The sequence below is a fragment of the Priapulus caudatus genome, unplaced genomic scaffold (assembly GCF_000485595.1).
Source record: "Priapulus caudatus unplaced genomic scaffold, Priapulus_caudatus-5.0.1 Scaffold280, whole genome shotgun sequence".
Taxonomy (NCBI): Eukaryota; Metazoa; Priapulida; class Priapulimorpha; order Priapulimorphida; family Priapulidae; genus Priapulus; species Priapulus caudatus.
This window is the reverse complement of record NW_014577341.1, coordinates 276,810-293,136: the sequence shown is the minus strand read 5'-3', so window position 1 is coordinate 293,136 and position 16,327 is coordinate 276,810. Positions and strand designations below refer to the sequence as shown.

Genomic DNA, 16,327 nt, shown 5'->3' with positions numbered 1-16,327 from the left:
TGATATTTTCCCATCCCAATTACCAGCAAGTTTAATTCAGACAAAGATGCCCAGCTTCTTTTGACAGTGAATTATTTTTTTTGTTTAATAAGATGACGATTAAACGCTGAATATTCAAAGTCATCAGAAACTTGAGATATCAAGTACTTTCAAGTTTTATTTTCACACGAGTATAGACAGATGTTCCGTTCTCGTTTATTTAAGTTCCGTAACAGAGAGACCAGCGCTGATTTTATTGAGTGTTTAGTGTGTAATTGCTGTGTACAGTTTTTATTGTAGTCAAGAGCTAAGTAATAATTATTAGCTGTGTGGATTGGTATGTATATATGTATCATATATATATATATATAAATATAATATATATATATATGTTATATATTTTATATATCTATATTATGATGATATATATATATATATAAATCAGCTGCATAAGTTATTGTACTCAGTTGTTGTCATTTTCAATATTATATAAGTTTCAGTTTTCCCAATTAATTAGCACAGGAAAATTCGATAATAAGTTCAGTTTCCCAATTAAAGTTACACAGGAAATATTGAAATGACAACAACTGGAGACATAATTATGCACTGTTAATTTATATAATATATATATATAATATATTAATTATATATTAACATTTCCTGTATATATATATAATATATATAATATATATAAATATTGAAAACATATATATATATATATATGCACACATATATAAACATATATAAATGAAAATAAATAAATATATGTATGTGCGTGCGTGCGTGCGTGCGTGTGTGCGTGCGTACGTGTGCGAATATGCATGGCTAGTGTCAATAAGCAGTTTATTGCACAGTGAATACGTACAGCTTCTTGGAAAGAGCTGAGCTCCTGCTCTCTGTGGCTTTGCTCTTCCCTCATTTGTCGTGCCTCCCGCTCCTTCGCAGCCATACTCATCTTATACTGTTCACACAGCACCTGGAATAGCAATACACTGCACGCTGACTATCTGCTAACGCTTAAAGAACTGCGTAGATAAATAGATACGATGGTTTTTCCAACCAAGCCTTTGAACGTAAGAACCCGACGTATATATACAAACGAAAACATGTTAGTGCGATGTGTTGTCATGAGAAAAAACGATATGTTTACAATAATACATTAACACGCTACAACACCCCAAGACTTACAACTATTTTAAGATGGAAGAGAAATCTGAAAAAAATTAGGGGGTTAAAAAGCGTCTTTTACAATAAACAAAAGCATGATTGTTTACCACGGCAAAGGAAAGAGATTTAATCACCGTATCATATGAGTATACTTTTGTGAGCGTTGGAGGGAGGGGTGTAACACCAAAAACGTTGTAGTTACCCCGAAACGTCTTCATCCTGCTTTGATACACAAAGGACAACAAGAGACTACTACTCCTATATATTACATATGTTGGCATACTACTAACAAGAAGAATTTGAAATGAGAGATTACATGTACTGTTTAGGGACGGGGGATTTCAGAGCATTTCGTCCGGCGTGGGTGTGCTCCTATAGGTGGTAGGGGTAGGATACATGGCCTGAGCTATCTGCAGGAAGGGTGTATAAAATATACCAAAGTGGTACTGGGTGTGCGATTACTTGGACTGCCTAGGAAAATTGGCTCGCTTAATCTTTAAGTGGAAGGAGAGGTGGCGCACGTTGTCGCGTGCCGTGGTCGCTGTGGAGAGGTATGAGGGTAGCGGTTAGTGCGTGTGTGTGTGTGTGTGTGTGTGTGTGTGTGTGTGGGTGTTGCTGTGTGGCATGCGCGGCATGCGCTTGGCGGTCGTGTAATGCGCTCTCGGTGTGTGTGTCGTGTGTGCGCACGAGAGTGTGGTGCATTGTGTTGGCGCGCTGTGGTGGATGGTTGCGGTGGTGTGTGTGTGTGCGCGTCTGGTTATTGGGGTATGGGCTTTTGTGTTTTGGGTGTGTGGTGTTCGTGTGCGTGTGCGGTTGTCTGCGGCGGTGTGCGGCGGCGGCGCGTGGCGTGACGTTGGCGCGTGGTGGCTGCGCTGCTGCGGTGCGTGGCTGGACGTGTCGTCCGTGTGTGGTGCGCTGTGGTTCGCGGCGGTGCGTCGGGCGGTGCGGGTGGTTGTGGTGCGGTCGTTTGAGGCGTGTGGCGTGGTTGTAGGCACGTCGTTGTGGGGTTTTCGTGGGCGGGGGTACGTTGCGTACGGCATCGTGCGCTCAGGCGTTGCATGTTGTGCATGCGCGTGGTCCGCATAGTGAGCTGTGTGTGTGTTGTGCTTGTGTGTGTGTGTGGTGTGTGCGGTGCTTTTTTGGTTGTGTGTGTGTCCGTGTGTTGTTGTGTCGTATGCGCTTGTGTGTTGTGTGTTGTGATTTCTGTTGTGTGTGGGTGTTTGTTGCTTGTGTGTGCGGCGCGCGTGCTGTACGTGTGTGTTTACGCTCGCGCGGTGATGAACGTGCTTGTTTTGCGTGCGCTGTGCGGCTGCGTTGCGTGCGTGCGTGGCTGGCCGTGCGTGTGTTCCGTACGTTTGCGTCCGTGTGTGTATGCGCGGCGTTTGTTTGTGTGCGCGATGCTGTCGCTTGCAGTGCGTGCGTTCGTTGCGTGCGGTGTGAGCGTGCGTGGCGTGTGAGCGTTCGCGTGTACGTTATGCACTGCTTGCTGTGTCGCTACGTCTACGCGATGTGTGTGCGTGCGATAGTGTGGCATGCGTTGGGCGTCCATGCGTTTAGTGTGTGTGTGGTGCGTGTGTGTGATGTCGTGCGTGTGCTGTGTCCGTGCGTGTGTTGTGTGCAGTGTGCGTGTGTCCGTGGCGTTGATTATTACTTTTCTGCAGTGACTGTGCGTCTACGAGCTGGGAGCTTGCTTGCGACCTTGCCTCCTCTACGACCAGACGCTGCGCTGTTAGCGGTTCTGCCACGATCCGTGGAGTGTTTGAGCGATCAGCTGGATCTCATACTCGCGCACCAGCTGCCCTGCGAAGTAGATGACAGAAGACAGTGAGTGAGATATGGCGAGAAGCGGAAGGGTGTTAACGTTTGCAGAGGTAGCTGCAGGGGCGAGTAGACACGGGGGAGATAATATAACGAAACGAGTAAAATTGCCGTGAAATCTAAGCATTGTACAGTAAAACCAATATATATTAATATATATATATATTTATATATATATTATATATATTATATATCTAGAGAGACATTTGATACAAGATTGCGTGCCAACAGGCTTTGCTGTATGAGGTGCTAGCGGTGCGGCGCGATGAGACTGCCGCGATCGCGCGGATATGCGCACGGCGTGACGCGTTGGTGTGTGAGTGTGAGCGCTGTTCCGCGTGAGATGGCGCCAAATTCGGATGGACCTCAAGCGCGACGTCTCACAGCGGTCAGCGGCTGGTTGTAGTTTAGAGATAACAATGAAGACTTTGTTCTAAATTAAAGAACCTATCGGCGGCCTAAATAAGAGCAATATATACACTGTGATGTTGTTTGACGTATATAGGTGCAGTAAATGGCGGTGTTGGGTCAATTTGATGCAAGCTGTCCAATTGGAAATGGACGATGAAATTGTCAATGAAGTTGTGTTTTGTCGAACCGCGCAGAAGAAATGGCTGCCTGCGGTAATCAGCGCGCCTCGCTGATCGAGATCGACGCAGGTTCAGGCGTAAACAATAACGAGATGTTGGTTAGTTGGATGGCTCTTGACGCACGTGCAAGACCGTTGAAAGCGGACATGGCATCAGACACTTGGAACTCTCAATAAAAGTAATATTCACACAAGTTTTTCACGAATGATGATCGCCTCGTGCTGCAAATAGGTGAAACGTATTTGTACTCTATCGTATGGAAACCGTTCTAACATAAGCAGAATGCCCTAGTTCCTTGAGATTTGCCCGATTTTAGTTATCGGCGATTTGCGTGGTCCCCATATTCTTAAAATATCAAAAGAGCTGGTGCGGGGTAGGGCTGTGATTGGAAGACACAAGTGGGTCAATCTCGGGCGGCGCCCTCGGCACATGGCCGCATCGACGTCGAGAACGTATAAAGGAGATGCGTCCAAACGGTAAAATGCCATGCTGAAACCATGCTTGCGAGTATTCCAAGTCGAATTAATAAACTAAAATAATATTAATATATATATATAATTTGACGATTCTTTGCAGTATTACTTAAAGACCTTCTTTATGACGCTTTGATATAGTATATATATATATATATATATATATATATATATATATATCAAAAGCTAATAATGCATTATATAATACAATAATACATGTATGTATTATTAGCTCTTGATAAATATATGGGCAGATTCTAGGACTACTACCCCCTGGACAACTACCCCCCAGACAATTACCCCCCTAGGACAAAGTTCTACCACCCGGACAACTGCCACCCAGACAACTGCCACCCGGACAACTACCCCCCTAGGACAATTACCCCCCTAGGAACAACCCTAACCCTAACCCTAGGGGATAGTTGTCCGGGTGGCAGTTGTCCGGGTGGGAGTTGTCCTAGGGGGTAATTGTCCGGGTGGTAGTTGTCCGGTGGGTAGTTGTCCAAGGGGTCGTCCGGATACGATATGGGCATGCAGTCAATGGAAATGCTAAAACTGTTCTTCTTAGACAGGTTCGCGTTCTATACGCGTTGGTTTCAATGTATAACTTCCACTCAAGAAAAACACCGAAAGTGTCCTTTATAGACAGGTGGCCGTTCTATAGGGGTGTCCTTTATAGACAGGTGGCCGTTCTATAGGGGTGTCCTTTATAGACAGGTGGCCGTTCTATAGGGGTGTCCTTTATAGACAGGTGGCCGTTCTATAGGGGTGTCCTTTATAGACAGGTGGCCGTTCTATAGGGGTGTCCACTAACTCAGATTTTACTGTATAACTCTTGCCTTGACTTACTTGCATGAATAATTACAAGTTTAGAAGTGATAATAGCAAGCCAAGTGATGCTGGCAAGATCAAACGAGGGTGCTTGGTGATTGTTACAGTGGGCTTCGTAAGCTGACATGTACGCTAGGCGTCTAACAACCAGAGGACGTTGTCAGAAACAAAATTAGTCTCAACATTAGTCTTAACTTTACGATGTTTCTGACAACAGGCCGCTGATAGTTTTTAGGTATCACTTATGGCATGATAAGATGGCATAAACTGGCATGATAAGATCTCAGTGTGGCAACACTGCACTAAATGAGTCTGAAGAGGCAAGAGTGGCAATCTGGATAGAAGAGGTAATAAGGTGGAAGTTAGAGCAAAAGAGTTAAAACTAATAATTTCACGCTAATCCACAGCCAACCGCCATCGGATAGCGCAAACGTAAACTTTTATAGCAACAATGTAACAATGCCACACAAATTATTTGCACAAATTAGCTGCCTACACAGAACACAAATAGAATGCTAGTTGCCCGCGTTATTTCTAACTACTTGCGTGTGTGTGCGTGTGCGTGCATGTGCGTGTCTGTGCTCGTGTATGTGTGCGTGTGCATGTGTGCGTGCGCGCGTGCGTGTGTGCGTGCGTGTGTGTACGGACGAAAAATGGCCATACGAAATAAAATTGAGAAAAATCAATGCCAACTTGAATGGCTGGGTTTGTGCATGCGCTGGTAATGACAATGTCTATAGCGTGTATCTAGGAAACACGTACAGACACCGGGAGTTAACCAGAGTAATAAGGCTCCAGTCGGCTGCGGGAGAGCGCTCTGGCATTTTCCGCGTTGAATGAGAAATCAATCGCACAGTAATAGCCATAATAACAAAGCCATGGTAATTTGGTTTGCAGAGTCATGCGATCCTACACTTACACGTTTCTTTTGATTCGAAACTATGAATGCGTGTAAGTTCGTGCGTATGACTGACGCCGGGGACGGTGGCACGTGCGTTCGCATACGTACAGGGGGGACCACACACACCTAGCACTTGGAACTGATTCCCCACACAGGCACTTGGATCGTCTCAAGAGTTAATAATACATTATAATTTTATTATTATTCATTACATGTATTGTTAGTTCTTGGTCGTATAAATAATAAAATTAACGTAAATGAACACAAAATCATCTATTTACTACAAAAGTTTCCATGTTTATGTACTCTGTTGCCTAAAAAAATATACATTTTATGCGTTCCTGCACAGTGGTGTGCGTGCGACAAGACTACACACATTCTAAAGGAGTATCTGTACGGCCTTTATTATACGCAGATCTTTTTACGGCAGATTATTAAGAGACACTTACTTTGGTAGCAAATACAATCTGTTTGTTTACGATAATTCTATTTGTTGAAACGGCCTAAGTGCCTTTGATTACCCTTGATTACTCTCGCAGAGCCTGCTTTATCTCACATCCACGCCCCATGGTCGTGGTTCAACGATGATGTACGTCGCAGTCAAGTAAGTAACTGATCACAACATCAAATAAAGGCAAAGATGTAACAACACTAGCGCATGCCGTCGTACGAAGTAATTAGAATTTGTCAGTATTTCACGTAAAAATCAGCCTCGGAGCAGGTCTTTATATGATCTTTGTATAGACGCACACGGCAACGGATATATGTGCGTCGAACATCTACACAATGTCCTGAGACATCCTTAGGATAACCTTCGTGGGAAACAAGTTTTTCAACTCAACTTCAAGTTTGCTGAATCATTGTGCAAATACAAGTGGTAAAGACTAAAGACGCAACACGGCTAGACACATTAGCCATAGGGAATCTACATTGCAGCTCGTCCTGTCCATGCACACACTACGTACGCTCTGTCAGCGCGAGGCACGCGGGAATCGCTTGGATCATCTTGGATCTCTTGGATCATCTTGGATCATCTTGGATCTCTTGGATCATCTCTAGCGCGTGAGAGGACTACTATATAAGGACAACGTGAGTTTCGGTGACGGCCTCGGTGACGGTGAGTCTCGGTGACGGTGAGTCTCGGTGACGGTGAGTCTATGGGGACTGCCTGCCTGGGTGCATGTCTAACTGCCTGCCTCTCTGCCTACCTGTCTGTCTATCTGTCCGTCTGTCTGTCTGTCTGTCTGTCTAGCAGTCTACACCCTAGCAGTCTACACCCTAGCAGTCTACACCCTAGCAGTCTACACCCTGACAACACGCCCAGCAGCCTTTATATACTAAAGGTAACAATTCCTAACCTAACCTCAGCCTTTAGCAGAACCTCGAAAACTGTCTCGCCACTGTCTGCTAACTGTCTCTGCTTCACAATCAACTAAATTGCCTGCATGCATGCTCTGCATTAGCCGCGTGTACGCTTCTACGTCTGCTAGCCTAACGCGTGCTAGGCAACGCGATTCGAAAGAAAGAAAAAACACTCATTGATATTCAGACTGATGACTTTTCTAATGTGCGAAGAAAGTTCAATCGGGCGAAGGCGCGCGCGCGGGGAAGCACAAGCAGCAGGGGGCGCTACTAGCTGCCGCTGCGCCTCGCCCTTCTAGCACATCGGCACAAACTTCACGTGAGAATTTTAATTTCCTGCCAAGCGGCTCGCGCAATCAGAGCGCATAATTGCATTACTGTCAATATGCTGCGACGTGCTTCCGGCGCTAACGAGTTTCTGTCGGGCCTGATGAATACTCGCGCGATTCGGCCGGCCGTGCGTATGCGCGGCGGCAACCGGCAAAATATCCAAAATTACAAACAATCAGGGAATTTCAATCCGTCGCGACCGTACTAGAGCCTGTAAAACGCTACTTAAACCACTTAAAAATGTGACTGAATCACCAACTCTGCTGGCAGGGTCGTGCAATGGTTTTCCGGTGTGGCAGATGTGGGGGAGAGGGGTTACGAGATGGGCACAAAACTAGTCACATGTGCATACAGGGATGACTCCAGGAAAGCGCCAAGTGTTGTTTTAAACCTGTGTGAAAATATTATTCCAGTTTCTTGAAAGAACTTGAAATAACATGAATGCATGAATTATTAAAGTTGTATTCAAGTCACTGAACTTGAATTATCATGAATAAACATGGACTTAATATAGATACTTGAAGTTCAAGTTAATCCAAGTTAATTCCAGTCTCAGAAAGTGCAAGTTATCTTGAAATAACTGATATTTTAAAGGTTGTCATCCACTAAAAATTCAAATTTCTTGAAATAACTGGTATTTTATTCCAGCAGCCCGCAGAAATACAAGTCACTTGAACTGAGTAAATAGTACAATACACGAGTCTTATTTCCATTAATATAAAGGAGTTTTTCTTTTATCCAGTTGATATAGCGCGCGCTGGACATGTACTGGAACAATCACTCGAGTTTTTCTCTGCTCTACTGGGGATGTACTGGAAGTCCAGTACATCCCCAGTACAGTACTGGACATATGCTGGTTTGAGTCTGTGGCTGGCCTATGTGCTGGATATGTACTGGGTTCTGGGTGCTGGATATGTATGCTGGGTTGGCTCTAGTTGCTGGTACTAATTAATTTGCGGTGTGTTCACATTAGTTCATCTATAAACTTGAATTATTTTGAATATTCTTGAATTTCCCATCCAAATACCAGCAAGTTAATTCAGGAAAATGCAAGTTCTTTTAACAGTGGAATTAAATAAGATGAATTAACATGAATATTCAAGTCCATCAGAACTTGAATATTCAAGTATTTTCAAGTTTATTTTCACACGAGTATAGACAGATGTTCTGTTCTGTTTATTTAAGTTTTCGTAACAGAAAGGCCGCTATTTTATTGAGATGGTTTAGTGTGTAATTGCTGTGTACAGGTTTTATTGTATCAAGAGCTAATAATAGATATTAGCCTTTGATTGTATGTATATATGTATATATATATATATATATATATACAATCATAGCTATATAATATATATTAATGTTATATATGATATATATATATTATGATATAATATGTATCATAATTCAGTGCATGAATATATGTCTCCAGTTGTTGTCATTTCAAGATATTTTAAGTCAGGTTTTCCAATTAAATTACACAGGAAATAATCTATATATACTAGAGGAAATGTGGTATATGATCATGGTATCAGTATATTAATATATCCATATTTATCAGGCAGTTAATAAAGACAAATTTGTCTGGTTATTAACTCCTATATATATATAGAATTCAGTGCAATAATTAGGGTGTGGGATGTAGTCAATATTTCCTGTGTTAAATTTAATGTTGGGGAAATGAAGTTTATATATATGTATATATAATTTCAGATAAGGTTTTCGAGTTGTTTTTCCGCCCCCAGATTAAATTACCAGGAAATATTGCAAATGACAAGCACAACTGGGAGACATAATACTATGCAGTGAGTTTGCGGTATAATATATATAGTGATGTAATGGTGGGAATATATATATCATATAAACATGGGTTCCGGCTGTATATATATATAATATATATACTATATATAGGAATATTTGCAAAAGCATATATATACTTATATATGCACAATATATAAACTAATATAAATGGAAAATAATATATAAATATATGTATGTAGTGGTGCGTGCCCGTTGGTGGCGCGCGCTTGCGTGCGTACCGTGTGCGAAATATCAGGGCTAGCGCTCAATGTACTAAGCCAGTTTACTTGACATGAATATAGTATCGCTTCTTAGGAAGAGCTGGTCCCTGCTTCTCTGGGCTTTGCCTCTCTCGCTATGGCCGTTGCTCGCTCGCTTCGCAGCCAATTCATCTTTTTACTGTTCGCAAGGCACTGGCAATAGCAGATACACCTTGCACCGCCGCTGGACTCTCTGGCGTAACGCTTAAAGAACTGTGTAACGATAAACTACGACTGACGGATTGGGTTTTCCACACAGCTTTGAAACGATAAGGAACCACGTAAATTAAATATACAAACCCGAATACATGTTTTTTAGTGCGAATGTGTTGGTCGATTGAGAAAAAACGATTATGTTTACACATAATACATTAACACGCCTCACAAACCCAAGACTTACAACTATATTTAAGATGAGAGGAGAAAATCTGGAAAAAACTTAGTTAAAAAAGTCCTTTGTACATGAAACAAAAGGCTATGATTGTTACCACGGCCAAGGAAAGATGATTTATATCACAGTTATATGAATAGTTACTTTAGTGAGCGTTGGCGGCGGAGGGGCTTAAACAAACAAGAAAGGGCCGTGGTGTAAGGTTACCCCGAACGTCGCTCTCATCTGGCTTATAATACACAAGAAGACACAAAACGAGCATAACTATTCCTATATTTAATATGTTGGCATATACTAACAAAGAAGATTTTGAATAATGAGTGATGACATGGACTATTTCAGGAAGGGGGATTTACAGGAGCATATTCGTCGCTGGCTCCGTATAGGGGGTAGGATACCTCGCCCTGAGCTATTCTGCAGGAAAGCGCCGCGGTCAGCCGCGGTGTATAAAAATATACCAAGTGAGGGTACTGGAAGGGGTGGTGACATTATTGGAATCGCTAGGAACATGGCGAGACTGCTCGCCCTTAATCTGTTTAAGTGAAGAGGCGCACGTTTTGCCGTGCCCCCTGCGCCCGCGCGTGTGGAAGTGGTTAACCGGTTTTGGCCCTGCCGGGCTGTTGGTGCCTGTGGTGGGCTGTTGGTCGGTGGGCGCTCAGGATAGTGAAGAATGTGGGTGTGTGGCGTGTGTCGTTGTGTGGTGGTGTGGGGGGGTGGTGTCGTGCGTGCGCGTGCGTGCGGTGAGCGTGCGATGGTGGGTGTAATGCGCTCGTGTGCACGCCGTGTGGTGTGGTGTGTGTTTGCGGCCCCGCGGCGGTCGGTGTGTGCAGGTGTGTGCGTGTGTGTGTGTGGCTTGTGCGTGTGTGTGTGTCACGGCCTCGGTGCGTGTGTCCGTCTGTGGTGTGATATGCGCTTGTGGTGGGTGTGCTGTGTGTGCTGTGTGGTGTAGCGCATGTGTGTGTGCTCGCGTGTGTACGTGTCGTGTGCGCTCGCGCGTCGTGCGTGCGTGGCGCGTGCCGTGCGTGGGGTGCGTGCGTGCGTAGTGTGTACGTGCGGTACGTGGCTGTGTATGCGCTCGTGTGTTTGTGTGCGGCGTGCGTGCGTGGCGTGGCCGTTTGCGTGGTGACGGCTGCGTGCGTGTGAGCGTTGCGGTGCCGTGGCGTAGTATGCACTCGTCGTGTGCGTTGTTCGTTGGTACGTGCGTACGCGAGTGTGCGTGTGCGTCACGTGCATGTAGTCGTGCATGCGCTCGCGGCGATGCGTTTAGTGGTGTGTGTGTGTGTGTGTGGTGTGTGTGTGCTGCGGCGGGACTGTGTGCGTGCGGTGATAGTGTGGTCCGATGTGGTGGTGCTGTAGTTATTGCGCTTGTGTGTGATGTTGGTGTGTGCCCCCGCCGTTGTGTGTGGTGTTTGTGTGCGCCATGTGTGCGCGCGGCGTGTGTACGTGTGTGTACCGCCCTCGGCGCGTGGTCGCGGTGTTTCGTGCCGGGGCGGTGGGGCGTGGTGCGTAGTCGTGCGTTGGCGGGGTGGGTGTGTTTTACGTGCGTCCGTCTGTGTGTATCGCCGCTGGGTGTGCTTTGTGTGCGCCGTGCGTGCGTGGGACGTGCGTGGTTCGTGCGTGCGTCGTAGAGCAGTGCGTGCGCGTGTGTGGAGCGTGCGTGCGTGCGTGTATGCATGCGTGTGTCGCGTGTTTTCGCTGCGCTACGTGCGTGACGCGCAGGGTGCTGTGGTGCGTGCATGTGATGTGCATGCGTGGTCATGCGTTTAGTGTGGTGTGTGTGCGTGGCTGTGATGTCCGTGCGTGTGGGTGCTTTGTCCGTGGGCGTGTGTGGCTGCGTGTGTGTGTGTCGCGTGGTGGGTGGTGGGGTGTTATTTACCTGTGCTGCCTTGCCAGCTGGTACTGTGGGCATCACCGTTTAGCTGGGCCAGCTGGGGGTTGCGACCTTGCTCCTATGACACCCATACGGCCTGCTTGCTACTTCTCCACATCGCTGAGTGTTTGACTCAGCTGGAGGTTCTCATACTCCCGCACACTCCGTGCAAACTAGGATGGACAGGACAGACGTGAATAATATTAGCCAAGCGAAGTGTACGATTTCAGAGATAAGCTGCCAGGCGAGTAACGTACACGAGCGTGATAAATATAACGAAAACGAGTTTAAATTGCGTTGAAGCTGAAATCTAAGCATGCCTACAGTAAAACAATAATAATATTATATATATATAATATACTGGAGAGACATGCATACAAGATGCGTAGGCACAGCTTTTCTGTTGCATCTTTAACGGCTGCGCGCGGATGAGACCACGCCAGTTCCGCGAGATATGGCGAACGGCCCGGGACGCGGGGATGGTTAAAGTATGGAGCGATGTCGCAGTGCCGAAGACCCACCCCGTGCCGCCAACTCCCTCCCGCCCACGGCCCGGCCGCACGTCTCCACAGCGCGCGCTCCACCCTGCAGGGACATGCTCATCGACTAGCTCTTCTAGAATAACAACTACGAACGGATTTGTCTCTAAATAAGAAACTATCCGGCCGGCTAAATAAGCCAGCAACTTATACCACTCCCTTGAATTGCTTCTATTTGTCGAGCATCAAATGGATCTTCCGGGTCAGTCTATGCAGGAGTTCCAATTGACCAATGGACACATTGAAATTGTCCAACAGCTGGAGACTTCGACTGTTCTTTCGGAACCCAAAGAACAATGGTCTCCCTCTATACCATTGCACCCCTCCCTGATCAATCACGCATTCAGAGCAGTCAAACAATAACAGAGATGAACATGTGCGCTTGCACGTTATGTGCCCGCCTCTCTGAGAGTTTGAGATTCTACAAGACGATATCGAGCCATGCAGTTGGGCAGACACTTAATTGACGTCTCAATAAAAATAAATATATCAACACAAGTGTTTCACAATGGACTTGCACCGACCTGTGATGCAAAAGGAGGTGAACGTATGACGTCTATGTTAGGGAAACCTTAGCTGAACAGTAGGCAGGGAATGCCCCTAGTTCTGACGAATTTTGGCGAATTTTAGCATCGGCGATCTTGGTGTCCCAATGAGGTTCCCAATCTTTACTATAATTTGGCGAATGTTTGTATGTATGTTAATGACAGGCTCGTCGATTCTCGGATCCAAATAGCGCGCAAATTTACAGAAGGAAGATCGATGACGTTAGCACGGACGGGCTTCTAACATTACTACGGTTTGAAAACCGTTTGTTTCGGTCGTAAAAAAGACAAAATCAACAAAAAAACGGGTAAACATGGGCTGAAAATAGGGGCGCCGTTTTTGTTTACGTTTTGTTTGTATTTTTTCGTTTTGTTTCACAGGTTTCAATGCTCGTTCGTTGTTCTGTACGTGGATATCTCTGTTCTGTGGTCGCAGCCTGTTGTCGGAAGAATTTTGCTGGTAAGGGCCCCATAACGTAAGGTAGAATAACCATGTTAATAATGAAGGTTAAATATTCAGTAGCTATTAGTCCATATATAGGTTTCCCCATATGAGATGTCCAAGTTGAAATATTCATCAGAGCAAGATTTTTTTTGAGTTTGGCCAATGCTGGATACAGTTAGCGGGATGTCGTGAACACCGATCTGCTCACAAAGCGGTCGCATCACAAGCACGTTCAATATTAACGTACGTCGCACACGAGCTGGAAAACATTTTGCGAAGGCACGTACATTACGTTTACGTATGTACCCATTCACATCCTATCGTATATTCTAAGGTTTGGGTCGCGTATTATCAACCAGATACATGATACAATAAAAATCATGTTCTGCTGTGGGTGTGTGTATTTCACTGTGTAGCTTCGCCACACAAATGGTTAATGTGTTAGACGTGTAAGCAATTTTTTTGACTTGACATGTTTTGTAACTTGAATACTCAACCCATAAAAACCAAACATGTGCAACAAGTTACAACTCCAAAACTTCGTCCATATAACACCTGTACCACATAACACTACTGCACTTGATTCGGATTAACCACATGATCACAGGCGACTAAAGCCCGCGTAGGGCAGCGGGTTTCAGCTATATATAAAGATATCAAAGACTGGTGCGGCTAGTAGGCTGTGATTGGAGACACAAAGATGTCGATCCTCGGCGCGCCGATTCGCATCATGAGCGCCTTCACCGGTCCGAGGTATTAAAAGAAGGGAAGAGGACGCTACAGCGGTGCGCCCCTGGGAAACATGGCATTAGCTGCCAACCCACTGCCATGCGTGGGCAGTATGTAGTCCGAATTAATAAACTTCCCCATTCTATTGTTGCACGAATTCTTTGCCAGTATTGGATTACGAGGACCTTCTTTATACGCAGCTTGATATATATTATATATAATATAGATATATATAGATATATCAAAAGCTAATAATGCATTATATAATACAATAATACATGTATGTATTATTAGCTCTTGATAAATATATGGGCAGATTCTAGGACTACTACCCCCTGGACAACTACCCCCCGGACAACTATACCACCCGGACAATTCCCCCCCTAGGACAAAGTTCTACCACCCGGACAACTGCCACCCAGACAACTGCCACCCGGACAACTACCCCCCTAGGACAATTACACCCCTAGGATAACCCTAACCCTAACCCTAACCCTAGAGGCTAGAGGTTAGTTGTCCGGGTGGCAGTTGTCCGGGTGGGAGTTGTCCTAGGGGGGGTAATTGTCCGGGTGGTAGTTGTCCGGTGGGTAGTTGTCCAAGGGGTCGTCCGGATACGATATGGGCAGTCAATGGAAATGCTAAAACTGTTCTTCTTAGACAGGTTCGCGTTCTATACGCGTTGGTTTCAATGTATAACTTCCACTCAAGAAAAACACCGAAAGTGTCCTTTATAGACAGGTGGCCGTTCTATAGAAGTTGTCCTTTATAGACAGGTGGCCGTTCTATAGAAGGCGACAAGAAGCGACAGACAGAACAGACGAACAGCATAGACAAAGACAGGCCAGGGCAGCAGAGGGCAGGCAGTTAGACATGCACCCAGGCAGGCAGTCCCCATAGACTCACCGTTCACCGAGACTCGACCGTCACCGAGACTCACCGTCACCGAGGGCCGTCACCCCGAAAACTCACGTCTGTCCTTATATAGTAGTCTCTCACGCGCTTAAGAAGATGATCCAAAAGAGATCCAAGCCATGATCCAAGCATGCATCCAAGAGATCCAAGAATGATCAAAGCGATTCCCGCGTGTCCTCGCGGCTGACCAGAGCGTTACGTAGGGCGAGTGTGTGCAAATGGGGGACCAGGAACGCAGCTGCAAATGTAAGATTCCCTATGCGCTAATGTGGTCTAAAACCGTGTTGCGTCTTTTAAGCTTATACCACTTGTATTTGCCCAACAATGAATTCAGAAAACTTGAAGTTGCACGGTTTGAAAAAACTTGTTTGCCACGAAAGGTTATCCTCAAGGACTGTCTGCAGGACATTGTAGGATGTTCGCGCAACATATATCCGTTGCCGTTGATGCTACGTCATATCCAAAATCATAGTAAAGACCATGCTTCCGAGGCTTGATTTAACAAACGTTGAAATACTGACAACATTCTAATATACTTCGTACGCGGCATGCGCTAGTTGTTGTTACACTCTTTGCCTTTATTTGAGTGTTGTGAATCAGTTACTTAACTTGACTTGTCGGACGTACATCACGTTGAACCACGACCATGGGGGTACTGTGAAGATAAGCAGGCTCTGCGAGAGTAATCAAAGGGTAATCAAAGGCACTTAGGGCGTTTGCAACAAATAGCAAATATCGTAAACAAAAAACAGATGGTATTTGCCTACCAGTAAAGTGTCTCCTAATAATCGTCCGTAAAAAAAATACTGCGTCTTATAATAAAAAGGCCGTTACAGATACTACCTTAAATGGTGTAGTCTTTCGCACGCACACCACTGTGCAGGAAACGCATAAAATGTATATTTTTTAGGCAACAGAGTACATAAAACATGGAAACTTAGTAGTAAATAGTTGATTTGTGTTCATTTACGTTATTTATTATTTATACGGCCAAAAACTACAATACATGATAATAGAATACTAATAAAAATTATAATGGTTATATTAATTCTTGAGACGAATCCAGTGCCTTGTTGTGGGGGAATCAGTTCCAGGAGGGTGTAGGTGTTGTGTGGTCCCCCCCTGTACGGTATGCGAAACGCCACGTGCCACCGGTCCCCGCGTCATTCATTACGCACGAAGTTACACGCATTCATAGGTTTTCGAATCAAAAGAAAACGTTGTAAGTGTAGGAATCGCATTTGACTCTATGCCAAACCAAATTACCATGGCTTTTTATTATGGCTATTACTGTGCGAATTGATTTCTTCATTCAAGCGCGGAAAATGCACAGAAAGCGCTCATCCCGCCAGCCGACTGAGCCTTATTACTCTGCGTTAACTACCCAATCT

At 45.1% G+C, this 16,327-nt stretch overlaps 2 protein-coding genes across 2 annotated transcripts in view; both read right to left on the bottom strand.

Moving 5' to 3' along the window:
• LOC106808475 overlaps positions 1 to 11,820 on the bottom strand; it is a gene marked incomplete at its 3' end in the record, with an annotated part of 36,689 nt that extends 24,869 nt beyond the window's left edge. Inside the window, exons 1-2 of the mRNA XM_014811210.1 lie at positions 11,773 to 11,820; positions 845 to 955 (exon numbers count right to left, since the gene is read on the bottom strand). The remainder of the gene's footprint in view (positions 1 to 844; positions 956 to 11,772) is intronic.
• A 67-nt stretch (positions 11,821 to 11,887) lies between these two features.
• The window catches only part of LOC106808485, a 26,700-nt gene continuing 22,260 nt past the window's right edge, over positions 11,888 to 16,327 (bottom strand). The window contains exon 5 of the mRNA XM_014811220.1: positions 11,888 to 11,932. Coding sequence (XP_014666706.1) covers positions 11,914 to 11,932 — 19 coding nt within the window. The 3' untranslated portion in view covers positions 11,888 to 11,913. The remainder of the gene's footprint in view (positions 11,933 to 16,327) is intronic.